Below are 24,864 nucleotides of genomic sequence, written 5' to 3'. Positions count from 1 at the left end.
CATATCTCTGTGTAATGTTCATCCAGCCTATATCCAACACAAAAGTGTGTTCCAAGGATTTTAGCTGTGACTTATTTGTGTGCCACAAAGAGGCTGGCAAGACAACCAGTTAGAGTTACTTTAGTAAGATTTATCATCCAAGGACTTTATCAGTGGCAACATTATCTTAAAAATGAACTGCAAACTTCACATTTGCTAACCTGACAGGAACGTATAGATTTTCCTGTGCGCACCATTCATGTGCATTTTACCTTTGACATCATGGTTTTCAAATTGTATTTATTTGTTGTATACTTTTTAATATCCGTTTGAGCATCCTACAAAAAAATATCTTCCCATAAAAGCACAGGATTTCCTTATGAGTGTTCAAGGCTTCCCAAAAAAACACTGATTTTTTGAAAATGTCTTGAAACTCTATACCTAAATTATCACAAACCGTGAAAAAGAGGAGTAAAAACTAAGCCAAAAAAAAGAGTTTGATCTTGATTATTTCTGTCTAACTTGGCCTACCTATCATGCTCACTGCTCTGCTGCCAAAAGGCCTGCGTACAACTTTCCGCTCAGTATTTTTTATTAACTTTTTATGCAGGTAGCAATCCCGGGCTTAAAGTTACTCATGTGAAGCTCCTGCTGGCCCCCTGCTAGCAGTGAATCTGTATTTATCAGTGTGTCCTCTAGTAGTCCATCCTATGCTGCTATGGGTCTGTTGTCGCTCTGAGCAAAACTTCACTTAAAATGGGTGGTTAGTGTCTTTTCCCTTGGCGTTTTAATGTAGATTAATTACTTTCCCTGGCCCAACCAATCCATTTTTGTTTGTTTGTGGATGTTTTTAGCTTTTTCTTGACCTAGGGGTGAAGAAAGAGAGAAAGATAGAGAGAGGAAGAAAAAAAAAAAGCCCTCCACACTAGACTTATACCCTCAATTTAATAGCCGAGTGAGGTGTTTCTCCAGCATCATCAGATCAATGGAGAGTAAATAGCCCACACTTCTTGTTTCACAGTGCAGTATTGATCTTTTCCTCTGCCTCGGCTTCCCTTTCCCCAGCATCTCGTGTCTTTCAACCCCTGGGACTGTGCTGATTGCCATAGATTGGACAAGCTAACAAGCGCATGATGAGGAACCAGGCTTTCTTTTCTTCTCATAGGCTGTTTCATTTTTTCTTTGTGGCACTGGCATGAACACGCACAGACAGACAGACATACACACAGGGACTTAAAAACATCAGATCTACAGAGCTGAGCGCCATGAAGGAGTATGCCGTTTCTTTCTTGTTCCCTCTGTTGTTCACGTTGTTCTGTCTTCATCTGCACTGAGAGGATCTACTGTAGCGGTGCCTGTCTTTGGGATGTTTGCCAGCGTGATGGAGTACACCAACTTTGCTACAGAGCAACTCAGAGATACTGTGTGTTTCTTCACCTCACCGGGAACTTTATTCTTTTCCAGCTGGCACCGTGCTTGTTCCAGAATCTTCCATCATCTCTGAAAATATCTCAAGTGGCCTGCGGAGAGCGACATACTCTGTTCGCGCTTGAGGACGGCAGCGTGGCGGCATGTGGGTAAGTTCGATGTCGATGCAGCAGATAGTTTGCCGAAGTCCAGACCTGAGGGTGATAGGAGGAGAGATGAGGAGGCAAACCCCTCCCCACACATCCCAAACCCCCCCCTCATATTACTGCATAGGCAAATTAGGTTTCAGGGGAACGATTGAAAGATATAGCACATGTGAGGGGTGCTTTGACATGAAATCATTAGGTATTTAAAGTTTATATTTGTGTTTGCATGGCTTTTCATTCCTGTTCGGCATTTGAACTTGTAATAAATCTTGTTGGGTGTGGGCAAGAGAGCTGCATGTGCTGCTGTGTGGCACAGGATCAATATGAAGTGTGTTTATTGAGTCCAATACTTGTTTCTTTGAAGAAGGGAAATAAACCAACTGGAATAAGTGATCAGATACGCTTTTAGGGCTCATTACTACCCTTCTGGGTATATAGATCTGCTTTTAAGCAGCTGTGTAGATTGGAAAAGTTTATGCATGCTGTAAACTTCATATATCAGGTTTCAGAATTATATTTGATCATCTACTAGATTTATGTTTTTTTTTTCTCTCCCACAAATTAGATTTTCACTTATAAGTAGTTCTGTTTTTGTTTAGCTGCATACATGTGGGTGGACGACAAAGGGAGCTGAATTTAATGTATTCTTATTTATATATAGATTTCTGTTTTAAAGGCAGATGATAATTATCTGAGCTGGGGAAAACAGGATTCATTATTTAGTTTCTGTATTTTTAGTCATTTCTGTCATCTTATTTTCTTCCTGGTAACAAGAAGCAAGTGTCTGAGGACTGCTTAGTCAATGTGATCTACACAGACCTTTAGATAGTAAGCATAAGCCTTAAACAAAAAGTTTGTAATTGTCTAATAATTTTAAAATCTGCACAGATTACTTATTAGATAAAATTTAGTAATTAAGTATGACACTGTGTAACAGTCATAAAGGATATGGATATATTCATAAGAAACTGACTGAATAGGAAATATCTGACATAAGATGATAAACAAACAGAAAATACATTCTAAAGATATGGTAACATTATAGTGCTTAAGTCCAGTGGCAATCAGAGTATTACAATCTGTTTTAGATGATTCAGTATTATTCTCGGTCTTGTCTTTTGCTGAAGGGAATCAAAATGTCTTATGTAAATTTGACTTGAAGGAGGAGTTGGAAATATTTTTCTGCTTTTTCCTATTATTGAAACATTTGCACACGTGTTAAGAACAAGTTTGTTTTCACAGTCTTCTGTTCAGTACTTAAAGTAAGTAATATCTTATCACTGTTATCTTTATTTTTTCACCCTAACCAGCTGATCTAACCAGACACATATTAGGCACAAATGTACACCGATTCTTCCTCTTTTCTTTGCTCTGTGTGTTTGCATGTGATATTTTAGGCGACTCTGGGAGGTATGACAGTTCTAACTAGGCCTATTAGGTAACCCTCAGGGTGCCCTCAGCACTGATTTGAGCACCATTAATTTTCTATTATGGAGTGCTAAAGATGTGCCCCTGCACAGCCATTCACCTGGCTTATTGAGTCTCGCACACACCAATTGTGGACTTTTCCAGGGCAGTGTTGCTGAAGGTTTAGTGCGACCCCTCTGGGGAGCTAATTTATTATTTGCAGATATCGATCTGGCTGGGCAGGCGAGCCAAGCCATGGCCGATGTTGACTCTGCTCTGGCCTGTGGCGACTTTAACCCTTTCCAGACTGAAGCAGACACACACGAGACGGATGGACAGTGGCTGTTAAAGCACTGCTGCTAGTAGTTGTTAAAATTCCTCAGCTCGTTCAATGCTTTCTCTTTATATAATTGAACAACTGCTGGAAGTAATTTGCAATAAGTACTGTAGAAAATAGGTTTATCTTTCTACTTATAGAACTCTTTCTTTGCAAACCGATAAATAAGCAGACACATCCGCACACATCCACAAAAGCACATACACACCGAGGCGCACACACACACACTGTCTGGCCTGTCCAAGGGAAATAAAATCACAGTTAAGAGGAAGGAAAACAAATTTAGAAGGTCAGACTAAACATTTATCAAGCTGTGTGTGTCTGGTGGGTAAATAACAGAGGGACAGTAAAGGGCATGACTCTGAAACCACCAGATAACCACAGCAGATCATCACACACGGTCTCAAGATTCACTGCAGAGAAACGGATATTTCTCAGAGGGTCGCCTTCCGAGCGTTTAGTAATATTCTCTCTCCTGTATCGCTGTTTTATTTTGAACATAAAACTGAGTTATGACGGCGTGTGACTGAAATGAAAGTTGTCATGGGGAAAGAAAGAAAAGAGGGAAACCTACATGGACCTACATGAACATAGTAGGACCCATATGAAGAGGAAACCTTTTGTTTTTTTGTCAGGGGTTAAAATGATAAAATAACATCCTGTGCATTTTAGTAGATTTAGTTACCAGACTTATTACCAAATTTAAAGAGTAACACAAAAAGTTACATATTTAAAAACTGTCTTATCTATGTAGGACATCTTGTAAACTACCTCTCCAAGCCATATGTTAATAAGACTTTGTGAAAGTATAGGCATTAGGCTATTTATTTATATATAAGACACAAATTGCACTTATTTGAAGAATTTATTTAAGTCAAAAGGTTGGTTTTTCAGAGAAATGGAACATTAAATAAAATATCCACATAGTTTCTGTGTATGAAACATCACTCGCCTACTGTATTAACTTAACCTCCAGGACTGTACTCGTCAAACACACACGGTTATGCCTTGGGACCAATAAGCTGCTTCCCACGGGCCTCCTCAAGGCCTTGCTACAACCTCATAGTCAGCTTGGCCTGTCCTCAACCTAATTGGTATTTAATGCTCTCACTGAACCTCAGAGGTCAAACATCAGTTTCTGTTTGTGCACTCGTGTGTGTGTGTGTTTGTGTAAGGGCGCTGAGCCAAGCAAGTCACGGGAGGTATAACCAAGAAAAGCCGCAAAACAAAAAAAAGAAAAGCTATACATTGCACAACTGTTTTGGAGTGGCCTGTGGTGAGTGCTGGATGGCCCAAATACAGGGTGAATGATGATAGATGTCCAGAGAGGAATTACGGAGGATAATAGACCCCCATTTTCCTTTTATACCGGTTGTTATGATAGCATTTTGCCTGATCTTTATGGCCTATGATATAAAATAAAGGTCAGGAAATTTCCCACAGATGAAAGTGCCTCCAACCAATCCAAATTTGTCCATACTCCTCCTGTAAAGACGATTTCATGGTTGACAAGCCTGTCTCTTGTTGGATTTGGCGTAACCTCAGAAGATGGCTCATATTCATCTTCTGTATTCATGTGATTCACTGAAACTGAGGCAGAGGTCAGAGAGAAGACATCCCTGACGAGGGAACATGATGGAGTGGATTTTCCACTGTTTTGCCGCGTAGTCTCTGCTAATGCTATTACAAAAGAGTGGGCAGTCTGCCCATGGAGCCCTGACAGGGAGGAAGACAGAGGGAGGAAGCCACCTTCTACACAAACGCAGCGTGCCAAAACTCAATTGTCTGATTGCTACGAGAGACCACAGTCTGTGGAGACGCTCATCACAGCTGTCTACACCCTGGGTAAGGAAAGGATAGGAGGAGAAAAAAGGTGTCAAATATAGATGTGAGGTGCTGAAATACATGAAATGGGGACAAATAAGAAATTACACATCATCCCCCAGTTTGTGATGTCTCTGGCATATTGAGTGTTTCATCTACTAGATCAGTCTGCTTTGAAGAAAACATGGGGTGGGGCTGCCTTTTATCCTCTGTCTCTAAATATGTAATTATCAGACTCTATCTGCTTTCAGCTGTGCAATAAGTCCAGCATCTGGACAAGTCCAGACCGACTGAATACATGGAGGCACGCCTTCATTGAACATGTGTGGAATTTTATATTCAGCTTTGTTGACTTAAAAATGGTACATGCTCTTAGTTTATCATGACATTTTTCACTGGATTTACATCCATTACAGAGCTTTGGAACCTGTGCCATTACAAATTGCTCTATATGTAAAAGGAGTAAATGTGGTTCTAAAGCAACACAGTTGTCAATAAGCATCAAGCAGCCGTCGCTGACATGCCTGCTGTCTCATCAGTAATCAGGCCAATCTGGTTTAGCAGAAAATGGCTATACACGACGCAGCATTGATGGAAATGTCTCATTTCAACTTCATGGTGTCTTGAGAAGGCAAAGCAAATCAGCAAATGTTCATGAATTCGACAGAAGAAGAAGCGTGTAAATTCTATGACAACTAGTTGGATTCGGTGAGCTGAGTGCCAGCACTTTGCATTAAGTTGCACTAAGCACTAATTGGATGCTACCTGGCTCTACATCACTTGCAGCTCAGAACAGGATCAGGATCTGGCTCCGACTAACAGCGAGCTCTCTGGTGTTGCTGGCTGATTACTCTCAGCAAAGGGAAAACGGAAACGATGATGAGAAAAAAAATAAAAAAAAATCCGTTCTCTCGCACAAGCCCTTGGCCCTGTTGGCACTGTGCTGGCTTTTTGATTTTTCCTGATGTCCCTGAAATTGATTTTCAGCCATGATTGCATCGTTTCTCTGAGGATAATCAAAGATTGTGAATAATTGCTGCAGTATGACTGTACAGTGGGGAATAACAAGAATAGTGGCAACTTCCCCCTTGCTGTCATCTATAGAATAATTTTAGCTGAGCACTACCGTATGACTTCACAGCATACCTCTGAAATGGTTCCCAGTTGTAAGCATGACACCATATGTTTCCTTGGACATGCCTAATGAAATCCTGCCTAGGTTTAATAATGACAAAACATATCATTGCATCACAGCTTTGGAAGCCTGCATTTCTTTTGTGCAGCCATTATTCAGGTAGTAATATGTAATCACTTAAACAAACTCTCAGAAATAAATGCCCTCTCTTATCCTAGCGGATCCATACACAGTTATATATCTGCTATGGAAAGAAAAACACAATCTCCTGAATTCCTGTTACACAAGCTTGACAACACAACCGCTCTCGGTAACATTTTCCCTGCTTAATCTTGCCGTCATTGATTTAAAAACATCCTGAGGAAGTCGTTTTGTGCTGTTACTCCGAGCTGCCTCGTTCGAGAGAGACATCACCATCCTGGAGCCACCCTTTTGTGCCACAGTGAAAGATGGTCTCTCGTTTAACGCAGGAATGTAAGCAGTGTTTGCGAGGGGAGAAACAGATTGATCACAAGGCGAGGGAAGATTAATAAGCTGCACCGGGCAGTTATGACACCCATTGTTTCACACATGCCTTGTAGAGGTGTGCCTCCCAAAATGCATCATTGTGTAAAATATTGACCTAAAACACATCATTACTCTTCCTTGCGTGCGCTTGCTTTGCTCTCAGATGGAGGCTTCTAAACCGTAATAAACTGTTCTCACCCTTGTTTATTTTTTCTTTTTTTTTTTTTTGAGAAACTGCGCTGGCTTTATGAACAAAAAGTGAATATACAGAACAAAGTCAAAATCTTATCATGCGCTGCTGGAGCAGAATCAGGGCCACTAGAAACAGACGGAGGCAACATTGTCTTGTGCCAACACTTAATAAAAACGTCCGTCTCGCCGCTAGCAACGAGGAATCTGTCCCTGACGAAAGAGCCAGACAAATGAGAGACCTTTGGCTGTGTAGTAGGAGGCTAGACGTAGGGGTGGGATGTAACCTTGAGGATTAAACCGCACGACCCCGACAACTTATTTACTTTTTCATAAGGGTCTGTTGTTACTAACTTTCCAGAGGCCAGCACCGAGAGTTATGGCTGGAATGAAATTCCGGCTGGCATCATGCTGTAAATGGCAGTACTCACTATTTGGTGTTATTGATTTAATTTACTATGCTGAGCCTTATAAATCCTGCACCCATTTCACACAATAACCTTGAGCTGTGTCTGACACTACTCAGTATCACCCGATCACAAGTTAATAAAGTTCACTTATCTGCAATCTCATTTTGTGAGAAGGGAAAACTAAAAATAAAAAAAATAAAAAAAAACCTGCAGAGATTTTATAAAAGCTACTAAAAACAAGGGGAAAAAAGAACAAAGATATGTTTCATAAATTATCCTTTTCTTTGTGAAACCCAAATTCATATCATGCACTATATGTTGTACATACATACACAGATCAGGCATAACTTTGTGACCACCTTCCTAATATTGTGTAGGTCTCCCTTGTGCTTTCAAAACAGCTGTGACTCATCAGAGAGGGTGTCCTGTGGTGTCTGTCAACATAATGTTGTTTGTCGGGGGGCTTTGCGTCCTATGGGTTGAGGTAAGGGGCTTCTGTGGATCAGGCTTCTTCCAGTGCATCCCACAGATACTTGATCAGTTTAGGATCTAGGGAATTTGGAGGCCAGGTCAACACCTTGTGCTGTCATGTTGTTTGTGTCATTACTGTGGGGTGGGGGTGTTTGGTCTGGACTAGGTGGGTGGTACGTGTCTAAGAAATATCCACACGAATGCCAGGTCCAGACGTTTCTCAGCGAACATTGCATTGTGACAAGATAGTTTTCATGTTGTGGCTGATCAGTGTATTGTACATATTCTGTCTGTCTATAGATGGAATAGGACTTTATTCTGTAGTGAAATAAAGTTACTGGGATAAAATTCCAGTTGCAAAAAAAGTGTTTGTATGAACACCTGTAGACTGAGATTGTTGCGTACTGACAGCAACTGATGGTCCCTTTGAATGGAGTGAGTTCTGTCTTTTGTGTTACAGAGTTAGCAAAAGAAAGTTTTATTATGGCTACTTTTTTTGCAATATATACCTGTCACGTACCCACACGAAGACTAAAAGTGACGTGGTGACAGGAAGCCATGTAATTTTAATGCAATGCAGCGAGTTGTAGCAATAATTGGCTATAAAGTCATTGTTGACATAACATGCACCAACTTGAACTAATCTCAAGATTGACGTGACAACCAATGGAAACGACATAGTTTCCCAAATATTTACAGCAAGAAAACAGTCCGTAATTATGGCCCCTACTACTGAGACTACCATACTGATAGTGATCTTGGAGTATTACGTGAACTGTATTTTGCAAATACAAAACAGTAACGTCAACAAAAAGTAGTTCCATTAAATATTTTCATGGTCTGTTTGACTTGAAAACATTTTGGGAAATATCCCAAAGAATTACCTGGACAGCAAGAGCCTGGAACGGCCACTAGTGACCAGCTGTCAACTACAAAACAAAGGACGACAAGCGAATCGCTTCACATGTTGATAGAGCTTTAGTGTTGTGAAAATGTTTCTACCTATTCAGTTTGTCCCTTCAGTCAAGGGTCTTCAACGTTTTCCAGGCCAAGGACCCCCAAACTGATGGAGAGATGGAGCGGGGATCCCCTACTTATTTATATGTGTAATTAAAGACATTTAAATTTGTGGAAAAAATTGCAGGGGGGAATATAAAAAAAAAAGTCTAATCAACCAAAACTTTCCCGACCCCCCTGCAGTACGTACCTCCGCGGACCCCCTAGGGGTTGTGGACCCCCTGTTGAAGACCTCTGCCTTAAGTTGATCAACTTACTATGGTTGGACGTCACAGAGAAACTCGTGACAGAAAATTACACAGTAATGGGTCTGAAAGTCAAATTTATCAAAGAAAACCTCAAATATGTTACGAAGTTAAGCGCATCTACTTCTCGAGAGGACAAGCTTTGATCACTTCATGTATTTACTTCTGTGCTTACAGTGAGTATTCGAGTATTTATATTATGCACAATGCTAAATTCCACGTTTCATTCCGGTCTGAAAACAAAGTTGAACCCATCCTCTAACAGACTAATGCAGATAAACAGGCACAGGCACAGAGCACGTAACTATGAATGATTAGCCTGCCATGATTGTCCATAATGTCCTTGTGTATGCTGCTGTGCTCAAGCATTCTTTGTTAAAAGGAAAGAAGCTAAGATGCAGCACTGGTAAAATCTGGGAAACGTTTTATAATGGATTTAGGGGTAGCTAATTAGACAAATTAAAATCACAGCGGAAGAAAAATAAAACTGTTATGATCAGTGTTCTTGTAAAGTAATGTTGTAATAACTAACAATTGGATTAACTTAACTTATTAACCATCAGCATCTTTTGGATGCAGTCATGGATGGGTAAATAATGATTTGCATAACAAAAATGTTTCGCACAAAATGTTTTAAGTGCTAATGGCATTTCTGTATGAAGACTGAAGTGTATTCCAATTAGTCAAATGGCAAAGCTTGATGTTATCTAAAATTAGCTTTCATGTGAGATTTTCTACCCTTGTTTTTTCTGTTACTAGCTAGAGGCACGACTTTGTTCCCCTTTCTATTTAATTTGCTGCCAACCTGTTTTATTTATTTCTGCGGTTGCAGAAATTGCCTTTTGACCTTGATGATTACAAAAACTAAGTGAATTGAAAAAGCATTGATACCCAGAATTCAGTGGGCTGATGCACAAGGTTATTCATCTTCCTACCTCGGTGCCGTTTCAGTTTTGCAGTGGTCAGACTTTACTTCCCGCTTCACTGTTTTCATTATCTTGAGAGGGCAGAGGAGAGCTTTTTTGCAAGCGCCCTTATAAACTTCCATTTCCAAGTCGGTACACCAGCACATAGATATGCCCCCCTGCACACGCCGCATCATCTGCAATAGAGACATGCCCCCTCCCTCTGCACATTAGCACACAATCGCAACGAAGGCAACCACCATAACATGTGCAAACGGCGAACATTTTGTGCTTTGGAGAAACTCGGACGTTATAGACGTTGACTTGCAGTCCGGTGACCGAATGTTCACAGGTACAAAATCCGACTGTGTTTGGTGCATTTATAATTTAATTAGACAGATGGAGGCTTTGCAACGATGCATGTGTACCAATCTGATCTTACATTGCTCAAAATGATATATGAATTAAGAGATGGCTTTGTCTGTACTTCTTTCTCCTCACAGTCTTGCGGTCGCTCTTCTCTCACACACACACGTACACGCACAGTTTAGCGATATCACATCTGACACCTGTAAAATATGGAAGTAATGATGTCTACAGTGGATGCACGGCTGAATGAGCCTGCAATGGGGCTATATAGTTCCGTGTTCACCTTGGGGTCACTCATTTGATTCAGGGGCTTCTAGGTAGTCATCAGAAATCATTTCTATCTAATGGGTGGAGCAGAAAAGTGGGAAACTTGGTAAAAGGCGTCTCAGTGGTCTCTTCTTCTTGGTTCCCTTCATGATACAGAGTAAAGCCCACGACTGCTTTGTGCTCCTCCTGCTGTAGTGTGCTCATCCCTAGGAATGAATTTAGTTCTGGTTGTGGTCTTTATGTATGACTAAGTGTGACAAAAGTTTACTATGTGCCCTTTATCTGGGTGACTGTCCTTTGTTTCTTTCTCGATTGCACTGAAGAGAATTTTTATTTTTTTTTGTCCACACTTGCCTCTCTGCAGTGGACACACAATAAAAAACCGGAGCTGTCGGATCACATCCCCCAAATTCACTCATCGACCCAACAGTTTCACAATATTTTCTCCTGGAAATACAAAAAGTACAATACTTAAGAATTTAATATAGAAAACATCTAAATTAAATTTGCTTTCTACACAAAGATCCATTAAAATTATATTGATTTTTATTTTTATTGTTTGCTAATTCCGATTATTCCTTTTTTTATCCACATATTGTGAATTAACAGTAATATTTAAAGTAACTATTTTGTAACAAGATATTGAAAACATTTTCACTTGCATGCTGTAAACTGTACTGTGTTAAATGTGTGAAAAGAAGGCTGGATGAAAGAGAGGTGAGGGGGCTGTAGGGTGAGAAATAAAAGAGAAGCTCATTTGGGCTCTCCAGCGTTTCAGTGTTTTCTCTGCTGCCCTTTCAAGCTCAGAGAGGCCCTGTGGGGGCTGGAGTGTGTGAGTCTGGAGTGCAGGGAGCACGGGGCACTGTGTAGGCCGAAGCTCAGCATCTGCCAGCCCAGACTGTCCGTGGTTTGTTCCTTTTCCAGCACATTCTTACGTAATTATCTGTGATAAACTCCTCTGCAGTCAAGCAACAAATCCACATGTCGGAGGCCTGGCTTACTGAACAACTCTGAGAAAGCCACATGCACACACAAGGCCTTGAAGAGGCATGAAGACACACACATTCTCGCACGAGCGCAAATGTGCATTCTCACACACCTACTAACACTTGGATTCACACAAACAAAACTTTGGGCTGTGGTGACAAGTGGGTTTTGTTTTTTGGAGCCAAAGGATGGAGGGTATAATCCTGGTTTCCAGATTGACACTCAGCAGAGTTCAGCACACTTCACTGGTTCCTGTTGTGCCCAGCATTGCCGCCTCTAAATTCTAAGTTCCACTAAGCACTAAGTTCCTGAAAGTCTCCGTGACAAAGAACCTGCTGATACACTCTACTGCGCCAGAATCAGCACTACAAGAAGTCCTGTCTCTACTTTCTGGCTGTGAACAGCTTTGCCTACTCAAAGCTCATCAAACAGAAGTGAGGGTTATTTTGTTCAGTATATTATGACCTTCTCTAGTTTCTTTCCAATCGTTTACCTTGGAAACGTTGTTTATATCATGATAATTAGCCATCCATGCATGCACATTGTTAAGATAATCATATTTTGTACCATATTTTGCTACAAATTGGGACACAAAAATGAAGAACAATGGCCTGGTTTTGAGTTCAAAGAAATAATAACCATATTATTCTCTTGCCATGTTTTTTTACAAGGGTTCTTGGATCTTCGTTTTGCTGTGTATTATCTAGTCTGATGCCAGCAGAACAGGGGCAGGGGATGACAATGGAGTGGTGTACTGTGGAAGACTGAAGGCTGTGCCAGCAGGATAAGAGAGAGTGAAAAACAGAGGAGGGTGGGGGTTTCATTAGCATAACTAGCGGGATGCCCAGAACCTTTCTGGAGTGGCATGTTTACGGCACCACGCTTGGCAAGAACACACTCATTTTATAGGGTTTATTAAGGAGACAAGGGGAGGCACAAGCAGGATTTGGGATATTGTCGGTGTGTACGTGTGTGTGTGTGTGTGCGCAAGTGAGCGTCTGCTTTATTTGTGTTTTGTTTGCATGTGTGGGGTCTGAGAGGAGGTGTGCTCGGTTTCAGTGGCTGTGTGGCGGCATCTAGCCCGACTACTTTTACATGTTTGTATTTTGGCTTAAGTGCCCTTTAAAAGCAATGAAATAGAAAGTGCATTCATAAGCCAATCCTCAAGAATGATCCCATTTCAGAGGAGCAGAGAATGGGGCTCTTTGTTGTGCTCTGGCTCCTTTCATCTCTCTGAGGTCATTTTCACAGAGCAAACAGGGAGACTCATTATCAACCTGCACCTGAGAGGTCAGAACCTGAACTCTCCCCCCCCGAACCCCCCCTCCCCGAGCCGTGCCGGCGCTCACTGCTACCCCTGGTCCGCACTCGGGTTTATTAGCGCAGAACATCTTTTCCAGTGACTGAGCTTGCCCTTATTGTCTACAGCGGTCAGGGTCAAGTCAAGGGCGCTCTGCCTAGATTGGAATCATTTGTCACATGGTCCTGCACTGGAGCTGATATTCAGCAGAGGCCAGGGTGAGGTACACAGCGATTCCAACACCACCTCTGACACAAGGAACAGGGGAGGGCAGCCACCGGACTACGCAGATGGCCTCAGCATATTACACAGCCATTGCTTGCCAACAAAAGGACCCCTCCTTTTTTTTTTTTTAGCTTGCAAATTTAAGCGGAATGAAATGGGAGCCTGGAATGGGAACATATAAATGGAGCATGCTCTCTGGATTGTAAGGACATACTGTATGCCTTCAGGTTTTGAGATGTTGCTGCGACCTCTGTCTACCTTTGAAAGCCCGAAATTGCTTCATGAGTCACCATGATAATGACTACCCTTTAAGTCAGAAAGAAAAAAAAAATAAATAAAAAACATTTCCGGCAGAGGACTTATTCCTTAAATGATGTAAACTGTGCAAAGTGTTGCTGTTTGGTCTGGGAGCACAGGGAAGTTTTTTTTTTTTTTCCCTTTCCACCTCTTTCCATGGTCAGCAGGAGCTTGCATGAACAATGGATCGTGCTGAGGTAGCATGTGGAAAATTACTTTAATACACCATATAGAATGGCTTATTGCTTTGGTCAATAGGACTGCAGTGAAGATGGTGTAGCCTGCCGCTTGGGAAGGTTAGACCTGTCAAAGGGCCACAGTGACTGATACCCAGACCCTGCTTATGAGGTCTGTAATGGGTGTGCACGTGTGTGTGCATGCATGCTGGAGGTGAAGGGGGGGTGCTGACTGACAAGCATATAAAGGTTACATATGACACACACGTTGCCATTAAGCCTTAGATTAGTCCATATTTTTTCTTACTTTTACATTTAAGGCTATTTCATACACAGTGGCACGGTGTCGAGGTGGCACTAAAAGTGCTACACCATGAAAAACTGGAATAACAAATATTAATAGAACCCTGTATCAAATAAACTGTATGTTTTCAGCAACCAGCCAAAGAGAAAAAGTGGAAATACTGAAAAAACAAGGGGAAATGAAAGATTGAGCATCGGGCAATTTTAGCTTGTTTTCCCTCAGAGAGGGCAAGTGTGGAGGTGAAGGTCACAGAGACTAAGCACACAGCTCATAAACAGCACAGCTGGAGGAATCATTGAAATATAGCCCTTTGTTTTCTTGGGGCCGTAATTGGCCCTGGAGCCTTCTTCCCCTTCCCGCTCTCTCTCTTTCTTTCTGTTTCACACTCTCTCTCTCTCTCTCTCTCTCTGTCTCTCTTTTTCCCCGCACGTGTTTTGCAGCAGCGTTGCGCAGTTTAGAGACCCAGCCTGCAAAGCCTAATGACTTCGGGGTTAAAGGGCACACCTGCGGTCACAGAAACAATACGTATTACAATAAATACAGAAATACAGAAAAACATAAACAAACATACTGGGAAATAACAGGTCTTATCCACCAACCCCTGGTTAGCTGAGGCTGTGATTATATATTTGATCATTCTTTCTGTATTGCAGCTAAAGTAATTATCATTTTTCTAAATTGAAATTGATTGAAGGTCAGCAGCAGGTCATGTTTTAACGCCACACAAGAGGCAAAGAAAATACTAATTTCAGTACTGTCAAAGGTCATCTGTGTTGTATTTAAAATTTTCTACCTCCACAAAATAACATGACATTGTCCTCATAGTTCGCCATGTTATATTAAGCAAATAAATATTATTCTGGGTACCCTTTTCATAAATGTTTCCAATGATTGTTTTTTTTTTATTATTATTTATTTATTTATTAAATTGCGTTGCATTTAGCATACGGGTCAGTCCAAATAGGTTGACCTAGGTCCCGCAAGCTCATGGGATCAGTTTCACCAAACAGCTAGGTCATGAAGCATTGTTGTTGAATATATGCATATGTTCAAATATTCTTATAACAACTTAGCTAAGAGGTGAGATGTAAAAATAGCTTCTCTTCTAAACAATAAGACCAGCCAATATTTATTTTATGGTATCACATCAGTAACAACTTCTTGAAATTCACTTTTCCCTTTGATGTCTAATTCAATCTAACCATTATCAACAAGCACTACACTCTTGATAAATCTATTTACCTTTATTCAGGACATTTTGTCAGTGCTGACTCACTAATAACACAAAGTTTTGATACCCATTTGTGTTTTCGTAATCAAACGAATGCATACACAGCATGCTTATTTTCATTAAGTTGACAGTGGTGGAACACCTCTTGAGGGATTTAGCTCTGGAAGACGGCTGTCGCTTTTCCTGACTGGAGGCCTGAGATCTCTGAGCAGAGAGGAGAAAAACAGTATCAGATCCAGGCTGAGATAGCAGGGCTTTGCCGTATAATTACCATGTTAACCCAGATGATTCTCTCTGATCTCTGCAAACATCAGGGCGCAGGCCCCGCCAGGCCGGCTTAGGCACTGATCTGTCACAGTGCACTGTGGGACACTGGATGTATGTTAGCTTGTGAGCAATAGGACTTTTTGGTGTGATCTGCATACGCTTTATGTTGAACCCCTTGCGTGTTGTGCTGCACACAGTTAGTGCAGGCACTTATATTTTCAAACCCTGCAATGTAGATTCTAAAAAAAAAAGAAGCGAATAATTGTATGAAAGGCCTGCCTAGTAAGACTTTCAGAAGGAGTTTATTGATCTTTAGCACGCTGGCAAACATTAATGTTTAAAATGCAATTTTTTCCAGAAAACCTTGTTTAAAAATCATACAGTTTCTCCAGATTTGTTAATTTAGTCATTGTACACCTAAACCTCTTTTATTTTTATCTTAACCACACAAAGTAGGGATATATATGAGATCTGAGACTGTTCTCTTCATTGAGTATTATCCCCTTGAATGTGAGTGGAGATTCTGTCTTTGGTTGCTTGCTTCCTAAGCCTTATTGATCTGTGGGCGTTTTTTCTCCCCCATTCTCCAAAGTCACTAAGCTTGCATCAATTCATCTTAATCTGTTTGCTCCTTAAACCCGGAACAAGGCATGTCTTGTTCCTGGTTGTAGGAGTCTCTCGGCTGGCTTCCCTCACATCCTTCCTAGCCGGGCTTCTCCTGGGTGGCAACAAGAGGCTTTTCATATCGAATCAAGTGTTATTGAGTTCCCCCACACACCTCTTATATTCCCCCCTCTTCTTCATTCTCTCAATCTTTTTTTTTTCTCTCTTCCATCCGCTTTTAACAAAGCATTCCTTTAATGGCTGTGGGATTACGGGCCAACCTTTTGCAGCCAGTCTGTGGACTAGCCTGTAATCTGACCTCATTACATCCCCTGTGACAAGCTCCTGGGTCACCACAGAGTGACTACACCTTATCCTTCTGAGAAGCCTAGCTGCACACAAGTCCCCACCTTGAGATGACTCTCAGTCATCCAAGTCGGGCGTCCAGCCAGGCCACCCTTTCCCCACCACCATACCTGTCCACCAAAGCGTAGGATCCCTTGATCCTGTTTCCGTCCCTTAACTACTTCTCCATTACACCACAGCCAAGATGAATGGTCGTTTGTGGGAGCAGATGAAAACACAATTGTGTGGGTCCGGGCATGGTGGTGTCACTGATAAATGTGGAAGGGACATGTTGTTCCACAGGCTCCTGATTTTCAGCAGAGAGTAGAGCAGCTGGCCTCTTGTGGATTACTATACATCCACATGCACATTAGATTTCCATACTGTAAAACAACAAAATTTGTAGAAAATCAGTCGGAATAACACAGGAAACCCAGTGTCATGCAATTTGGTGTAGTGTGGACAATCACTGTATTGTCCACACTACACTAAAATGTAAAATAAAAGGTAACAAAACAAAATGATGCGTCTCTAAAACAATTTCTTCTTCTACCTTTCCTCTGGTTCTATCCCTCTTTCTCTAACCTTCCGGCTCCAGTGCTCCTCCTCCATTTCTCTTTCTTCCTTCATCAGTCCATCTCTGTCCATTCTCTCCCCCTGCATGTGTCCCTTCATCCCACCTGGTTTTGAGGGGCAGGTGTTGACAGCGAGTTGGCATGATGTCAGGCCTACAATGTGAGATTACAGTACGGTTGCACTGTGCTTGAGAGGACAAGGGAGGCCAAGGTAGGTCCATTACATCACCCCCATCAAGACTGATTGGGCTCAGTGCAAGGGTACGTGCATGCTCATGAGTGGTTGGGCCTGCCCCAGCCCATATGCCTTTAATATAGGAACAGATGTAGAGCATAGACCCTGAACCTTGTTCCCTCTTTCTGTCCTGCACACTGCCTCAAGCCAGCCATGTTGTCCTGAGCTGCTATTTAAACAGGTTTAATGGGAACTTACTGGCACACTAATATGGTTGGGTGGACACTTTTTTATTTTTTTTCCCTAAATGGCCCCTTGCCAAAATTATTTGTGTTTGGCTTTGTTCAAAGGAAAAGGAGGGGTAGCAAACATTGAGTCGAGGCGATGACATAAAAAAGTGAATTGCTGGCGGATAATACCAAGCCTGTATATCATCGAGCCTTTTGGGACATGGTTTCTTTTACAAACAGGCCAAATGCACCAAAACTGGTTTAGAGAAATGTGTCAGTTGATATCTCAGTATTTATCCTCACTTTTTAGTATATTTTACAAACTGTAATGATAACTGTGCCCATAATAAATGGCTTAAGGGATACTTGTCTGTTCACATATGTCTTGGACAATAATGATGGGACACCCTATTCCAAGAGAATTATGAATGGTCTCAGTCATTCTCTTCTATTGGCAAATTAATGTAGGAGTCTTTGGTGGGGAGTAAGCGGGAGATGTTCTGCCGTGTCCATGTAGTAATTCGCTGGATTGGAACCAGCATTGGCTAGCGAAAGGGACTGTGCCATACACCAGTGAAGGAAACCCATATTCAGACCACACATACAGTATGGAGTTTAGATGAGCCAAGGCCAATACCCTGGTAGTTGTGGCTTGTTTCAGATGTTGTCCCTCCAACTGCTATCAATGAGCTAATGTCCCTCTGGATTTCTCTGTGTACCTAAGACAAGACTAGGTCTGTTTGCGTTTCCATCTTATTCTAGCCTTTCAGGTCTGCTGGGGTGAAACTGTCAAAAAGTGGAACAGAAGAATTCGAGACAGGGTAAGCAGACAGATGAATACAGGTGTCAGTGGGTGGATGGATGAGTGTAAACACACAGGAGGAAGACAGAAGAAATAGGAGTTAGAGAGCAGAGTGATGATAGAAGAAAAATGGACAGGAAGCAGCAGGGGTCATATCTCCTCAATAGCATCCCTATTCTGTTAGCTGTGCCAGAGCAGCACACACAGCCAATCAGGTCTTGAGGTCTCTGGCAGCTATTTCCTGGAGAGGGATTACCGACCCCTCCTATTGGGCGGGACAAGGCCTCCTGGTCTGAATTCATCAGCGACACGGCCTACGAGATGTAGGAAGCAGGTTAATAGACACTCATCAGACATCTGCCGCTGGGTTACCGTCCAATAATCTTCTCCCTCGATCTGCTGCCAGCAATTGATGACCACATTTTTCCCTCTAAACCCTTCAACTGCCCTCCCTCCCTCTCACTGTCTCCCTTTCCCTCCTCTGTGTTCCTCCCAGCCTCTCTTCTCTTGCACACAGACAAATGCACTCTCAGACAGGTCCGTGGCTGCGTAAATGCACATACACATTTTCAACCTCTACCACCACCACACGCACGCACTCACTCCTATCTCTCACCTCTTACAGTCGTGTGATGACAGCAGACTTTTTCAATTTGGAGGGCCACTTCTGATGGAGTCTGGTGACAGATTTTGGAGCCCAGTGGTGGCTCAGTGTGGCTGTGTGATGAAAAGTCTGCTGTCATACAAGAGCCGAGTGTAATCCTGCCTTCTAAAAAACATGGCCTACACCCTCCTGGTTCCAAACCACTTCCTGCTCACCCCTCCCGTAAAGAAAGACAATCTCTCGCTTTCTCCTGTCATTTTCCTCATTTCCTTAATGCTCTCATAGTCTTGCACTAGGTCTCTTTTATTTCCACTCTCTTTGTCTGAAATTTACACTGAAAATTTAACAAGTGATGTTGCAGCAACTTGCATAGTTTGTCATTGCCACTTTCAATCTGGGTATTAAACATTTTTATTTTTCTCAAAGGACGCGTGCTTGTTACTTATTTAATCCGTAATGGAACCCTTCCTAAGCATAATATCTTAAGCATATATGACTGATTTATCTAGTTTGAATTATCATGAATACATATTGTTGATTGAATGTTTTGTCAGTTTATTTATCAATAACAAACCTGCCCTAACATCTTAAATGCTCCCCATAGCCCTTATTACCAATAGCAACTATTTTTTTTTTCCCCTTGTATTGACTATGTTCAGCATTCAGGGTTAGTATTACACTCCGGGACATATAATGGTTCTCTTAATGATCGCAACCACATAACTCTCGCCGAAATCATGTGGCTCCTCTTTTATTGACTGTTTTCTCAACCAGGTTCAGAGGGCAAGTAGAGAGTGAAGCTCCCTCTCTGCCAGGTTATTTATGACTTTTCTTCCCCAAAGTTATTTTTCTTTCTGTGATTGCAGAGTGGTGTGTTAAATCCGACGTGTCGGGAGATTACTCAGCTGGCCGTCAAGTGCACATGGTCAATTTGCCATGATGAGAGGAACTGGATCACACAACCCCTGGAATCTCTCAGTGGAATCTCAGGGGTGGGGTGGGGAGGGCCGCACACACACACACACACACACACATAAACGTTGTTGGAGGACGCCAATGTGGTAGTCATTTCGAGCGCCAAAATCAAATGGAGGTCCAATTGTTTCCACATTTCTTAAGATAACATTATGAGAGGGAGAAAGATTGGAGGGCCAGGGCAATCAAACATGCTCTGTTTGGTGAGGTTTCTATGGAAGGAGAAATAATGGGGTCATAGGATGAAAGGTGAGACATGTGTAAGAGGAGTTCCTGGGTTCAACTATAGGACAGTGCCACTTGCTCCTGACTTCTCCACACGCATAGCTTACTGCTGTCAAAGGCAGTCTGTTACAGATGCCCTATGGCCACTCCTCAAAGCAATTAGTGCAATTGGACCTAATAACTTTGGGAATTACTTGAAAATGGGTGGGGAAGGGTCGGTAGTGAAAACTGTAGTGTACCAAGCACATGCTGGAGTAGTTAGGTACACATCCTTTGACAACTTTCTCTATGAGTGACTGATGTGGATTTTGATGCATGTATATTATGGGATCACTGTCTGTTGTAGCTTTATAGTGTAATCTTTTGGCGTGAACCATTCATTTGGGCCTGAAGTCTCCTGGTGAGTGAGAGGGGAGTGGTTACTAGCAAAAGAGTTATTCATAACTGCTGATCCTTTTTGTGCAAGGCATCCGTGTCGGACAGGGGCGTGTTGAACGCAGGCTGGTACTCGTCTTGAGGTCTCAGAGGGAATTTGGGACTTGTAGAATGGGCAAAGGGGCGTCTCCTCTGTTCACACTTGAGCTCTGCCCAGCCATGCTGAACCCCCCGGCCTTCATCTCTTTTCTAGGCCATCATCTCATCTCTCCCAGCAACAGAGTAATGAAGTAGGGGCCATTACGGTCACTATGGCTAATACTGGGCTAATGGAGTTCGGATAGTAGGCCAACCCACCTCCATCCACTAAAACTGGCTAGCGCAGTAAAGACACAGTTAATAACTGAAGAGGCTGAACTTGGGATGTGTATTTTGGAAATTCTAATGTGCCCTTTTTTAATGGCTGTCACATCACTCAAGACTCGCTCAACGTACTTTATGCTGTGCACATATATAGAAACTATGAATGAGATGATTTATGCTGTATACGTGGCAATCGTATGCAGGGTTTGGAACTACAGAAATGATTTTCTCCTGCATGCTTAGAAGTATGCATACACTTGCAAACAAACATGTTTGCTGTAATCTTGGTCACAGCCTGCCTGAGCCTTTAATGAGGGACTTTTTCTCACGATGGATCTCCTTCTGATCCTCAGAAGTGAAATTCCTTCAGTCAGCAGTCAGCACTTCCCCACACAGTAGCTTGCTGCTGCAGAAATCCAGAAAGCCAAGAGATTTTGAGTTGCTGTGCCTCCATTTTTGAGGCTTCAGTTACATTCCATGATCCGAAGGCCTCTGCCTTGGCCACATGGTTTGCTAACTCCTGACTCCTGATGCCAAGAAGTGTCTCTGACTTTTGACATTAGCCATCTTTAAACACTTTGTACTATGCTCCATTCTCTCAAGTTTCTCTTTTTCCTTCCTGTCTGTCTTTTCTCTTTTTCTCTCTCCCTCTCTTTCTTTTGCTTTTCCCCTCCGTTTTCCTACTCAGCGATGGCTTACAGCTGAGGCAGATTCAGTCATGGAAGGGATCAGATGATTTCAGCGGGACACACTGCATTCTTTTTGCATATTGCTCTGAACCCTGCTATTATCCAGTTCCCTGTTTCACAGTAATGCCCTTAAACAGAAAGACAAGGATGGAGAAACCTTTTTCACTTTCTCAGGCTCGTCCAACAGCACAGCTTTCAAAATATCTCTGCACTCTGGTGACACCCAAAAAAAGAGAAAAGACTGGTCTTTGATATGGCCTGGCTCAAAAGAGACAATCCATAGAGGTTGTTTCTCTGTTAAATAAGACACTTTTGAAATTGGACATACTGTATATGGCAACAATAGCTTTATTTTGGTAACATGTGTTGTACATGGTGACAGTATTTTACATCATGTTCTGCAAGGCCGAGGTGAATGCGGGGTGTATCCCTCCGGAGTCCCGAGGGCTTCGAGTGTGTTCAAGAATGGGTGATGGGCGTTTCTCCCCGTTCACACTTGATCTCTGCCCAGCCATGCCGAACCCCTTGGCCTTCCCATCTTCCCAGGGTCATCATCTCCACCTCCGTCTCCCACAGCAGAGTAATGGAGTGAGGAACATTAGGGTCATAGTGGCTAATACAGGGCTAATGGTGATCAAACAGATGCCCAGTCCACATCTACCTATTAAGTATGCAGATAAATGGAATACTGTTACAAGTACAATTGGCAGGGAGAGTCCAAACACGAGTGGTTTAACTGCTATCTTGCATTACATCAGTCGGAGATGTTATTATTTATAATGGTGTATATTATATGCATTTTAAATAACATTACAGATCCCTAACCCGTTTATCCTTCGTTGGAATAATCAGCTTCGGTAATTCTTCTAAATTACCTACTGGTTTATGATTTTAAATAGGTATTTGGTATGTTTAAATCTCATCCTTTTGAACCCCCCAACCTGTTTCTGCCTGTCTCTATTGCTTCCTGGTCAGTGACTATAGGAGGAAGGCCATTATTCCAGATAGAGGTGTTAGCCGTGCTGGGCCGACCTGTATTGATTGTCTGTGAGAGAACGCCGAGCGGGGGAGAAGGACTATTTGCTTTAAAGTTCAATGGCTCTCCACTGCTGTTAGTGTTGCAGCCACAGGAGCAATCGATATCTGGACAGGGACCCGTGTCACGAGACACGCTCCCCATTTAGAAACATCATAATACTGTGCTGATGCTGTAACCCCACGGCCACAGCTTGTGTTTAAATTTTTTTTCCTCTTTCCCCCCCTTCCCTTGTGACTCAGTTGTCATGTGCCCCTTTGCACCTTACAAGCTGCTTTCTTATTTTGTACTGTAGGGTGGGTTTTAACATGGCGGGCTTGAATCTGTGAATTGTAATTAGAGATGATACACATGGCTGGAAGGGAGAGATAGAGAGAAAACACTGAGCAGAATAAAAGGCAAACAGTCATTTGCGGCAAAGGTAGGTGTCACAAGGTAACTGATTATGTAAAGAACACAGTGAAGGTGTTCAGCGGTGTGTGTGTGTTTGCTGGTGTGTGTATTCACTTCCGCTTTTCTTTTTTTTTTTTTGCCTGTGAAAAAAAAAATATTATATATATAATAAAATGTGCTCATTGCATTTCTTGGCTGTGGTTCAAGTGCTGAAGGGAAAGAAAGAAAAAGGGTGCGATTGTTTCTAGTTCAAGGTGTGTAATGCACAGAGGCGTACATACATAATGGGGTATTGTCAGGGGGTTAGTGTGAGGATATTAATGCCCTGGTTTGTCCATGCTATTTGGTGCAGTGTTGCTCCCTGAAGGGAACAGTGAGAGTAGGCTGCTCTAACTACTCTACCCCCTCCACACCCTCTTCCCCCAAGGCCCCGACTAGAGGTCACTCTGTTTAGCACAAGGCAAAGCCCATTTTTGCCACGATGTACCAAATCCTCTCCTTCCCTTTCCTCTCTTCTCCTTGTAAACATAAATGCCCCGCCTTGCTTCATTGTGTCCCAAGCGTTCGCCCTCTTTTTAAACCCTCTCAGTATCTCTGCTCATCCCTGTGTGTAATCCCTCTCTACCCATATGCATATGCATAGCTACTCTATGGCTGTGCATATATTAGCATCAGACTCTCCCCCCCTTTGCCGCCACCCACCCCCTTCTACCAACACTTCTACCTCTGCCAATACCCCTCCCCATAGCCTCCCTATGAACCTGTTTATGTTTGAACATTTTCGCTGGCATTTGAACTCATCCCATCGATTTCTTTATGGCGCGGGGTTGTGAGGCAGTTCCTTAAAGGGGCTGGAATCGACCATCTAAATATTTGACTAAGAGGTCACTGAGATCGCGGCAAGCCCAAGTGAGAAATTCAGACGCGGATGCAGTGTGAGGCAAGAGGGGAAGTGGCTGGGCGTCTCCGACAGGAAGAGGCTGGAGGGAAGATGCAGCCGGAGGAGGAGGACTGCAGCAGTGAAGAGAAGCTGCATTACTGAGAATTGGTTGCATTTTACTTTCACTCCACAAGAGGGTGCTGCTGGACAATCCATCCCAGATCTTTAAGAGGTGAAGGGAAAAAATCCAAAACACATAGTATATTTCAATATATTCCCATTTAAACAACCTCTACGCTTACTCTTTTAAATAAAGTTATGTACTTATACTGAAGTTGCAGTCCTGAAAGCTGAATTGATTGTCCTTGCACTTCTCTAAGTACTGCTATTGTGCTTGTGTGACAGTAATTACATGCTAAGCCATCAGTGACATCAAGCAAAATTGACTTCACTCTTCCCCTGCATTGTCAATCCATCGTTTTGCCTGAGCAAAAAAAAATGTGTTTCCGAGATAAATCTGAATGGAGAGGGGTCCTGACCGACACAAGGAAGAAATGTGAAATAATGAATCTAATTGAATGTCTATTAAAATTATAATTTCTGCCTGATTGGGAAAGTGAGTGGCAGTGTCCAGAGTATTACCTGCCACCGCGTTCCTCACTTCACCAAAGATGAGACTTTCTCCCTCCCCGCTTTTTCTCTCCCCTTCTGTCACTCTGTCATCCCTCTCCTTTAGTCTGCATCAGCACATCATTTCAGACCTCTCGTCATAATTAGCGTTCCATCCTAAATTACAGCATTAGGATATTCAGATGACAACATTTGCGCTACAGACCCCTCCCATTATGCCCACCGTGACAATAGCCCCAGGGCACACACAGGGGCTCATGTACCATCTCTTCTGGATCCTTTATGCTTAAATGAATAATGCATAGACATATTCACTGTAAATCAAGTGTGTGTCCTCCCTTATTAGCTTAGCACAAATTATCTGTTTTACTGTACATTTCCCATCGCTGCCATATGTTCCTCTAGCTTTCGAAAAAAAAAAAAAATGCATTAGCACCAGAGACTTCAGCAACTTGTCTTCGCAATAGCTCGACTCTACATAATCCACTTGTTATTGGGAGGAGTTTAAATAATAGTAATTACAGATCTCTTTACATTAAAT

The 24,864-nt window shown here is 42.4% G+C and overlaps 1 protein-coding gene across 1 annotated transcript in view; it reads left to right on the top strand.

Moving 5' to 3' along the window:
- Window positions 1–24,864, top strand: part of LOC311493190 (uncharacterized protein) — a gene marked incomplete at both ends in the record, with an annotated part of 214,019 nt that overhangs the window by 67,152 nt on the left and 122,003 nt on the right. Inside the window, one exon of the mRNA XM_084551751.1 lies at window positions 1,444–1,556. Coding sequence (XP_084407877.1) covers window positions 1,444–1,556 — 113 coding nt within the window. The remainder of the gene's footprint in view (window positions 1–1,443; window positions 1,557–24,864) is intronic.

The sequence above is a fragment of the Chelon labrosus genome (assembly GCF_963514085.1).
Source record: "Chelon labrosus genome assembly, chromosome: 9".
Lineage (NCBI taxonomy): Eukaryota > Metazoa > Chordata > Actinopteri > Mugiliformes > Mugilidae > Chelon > Chelon labrosus.
This window is presented reverse-complemented; position numbering and strand designations above follow the sequence as displayed.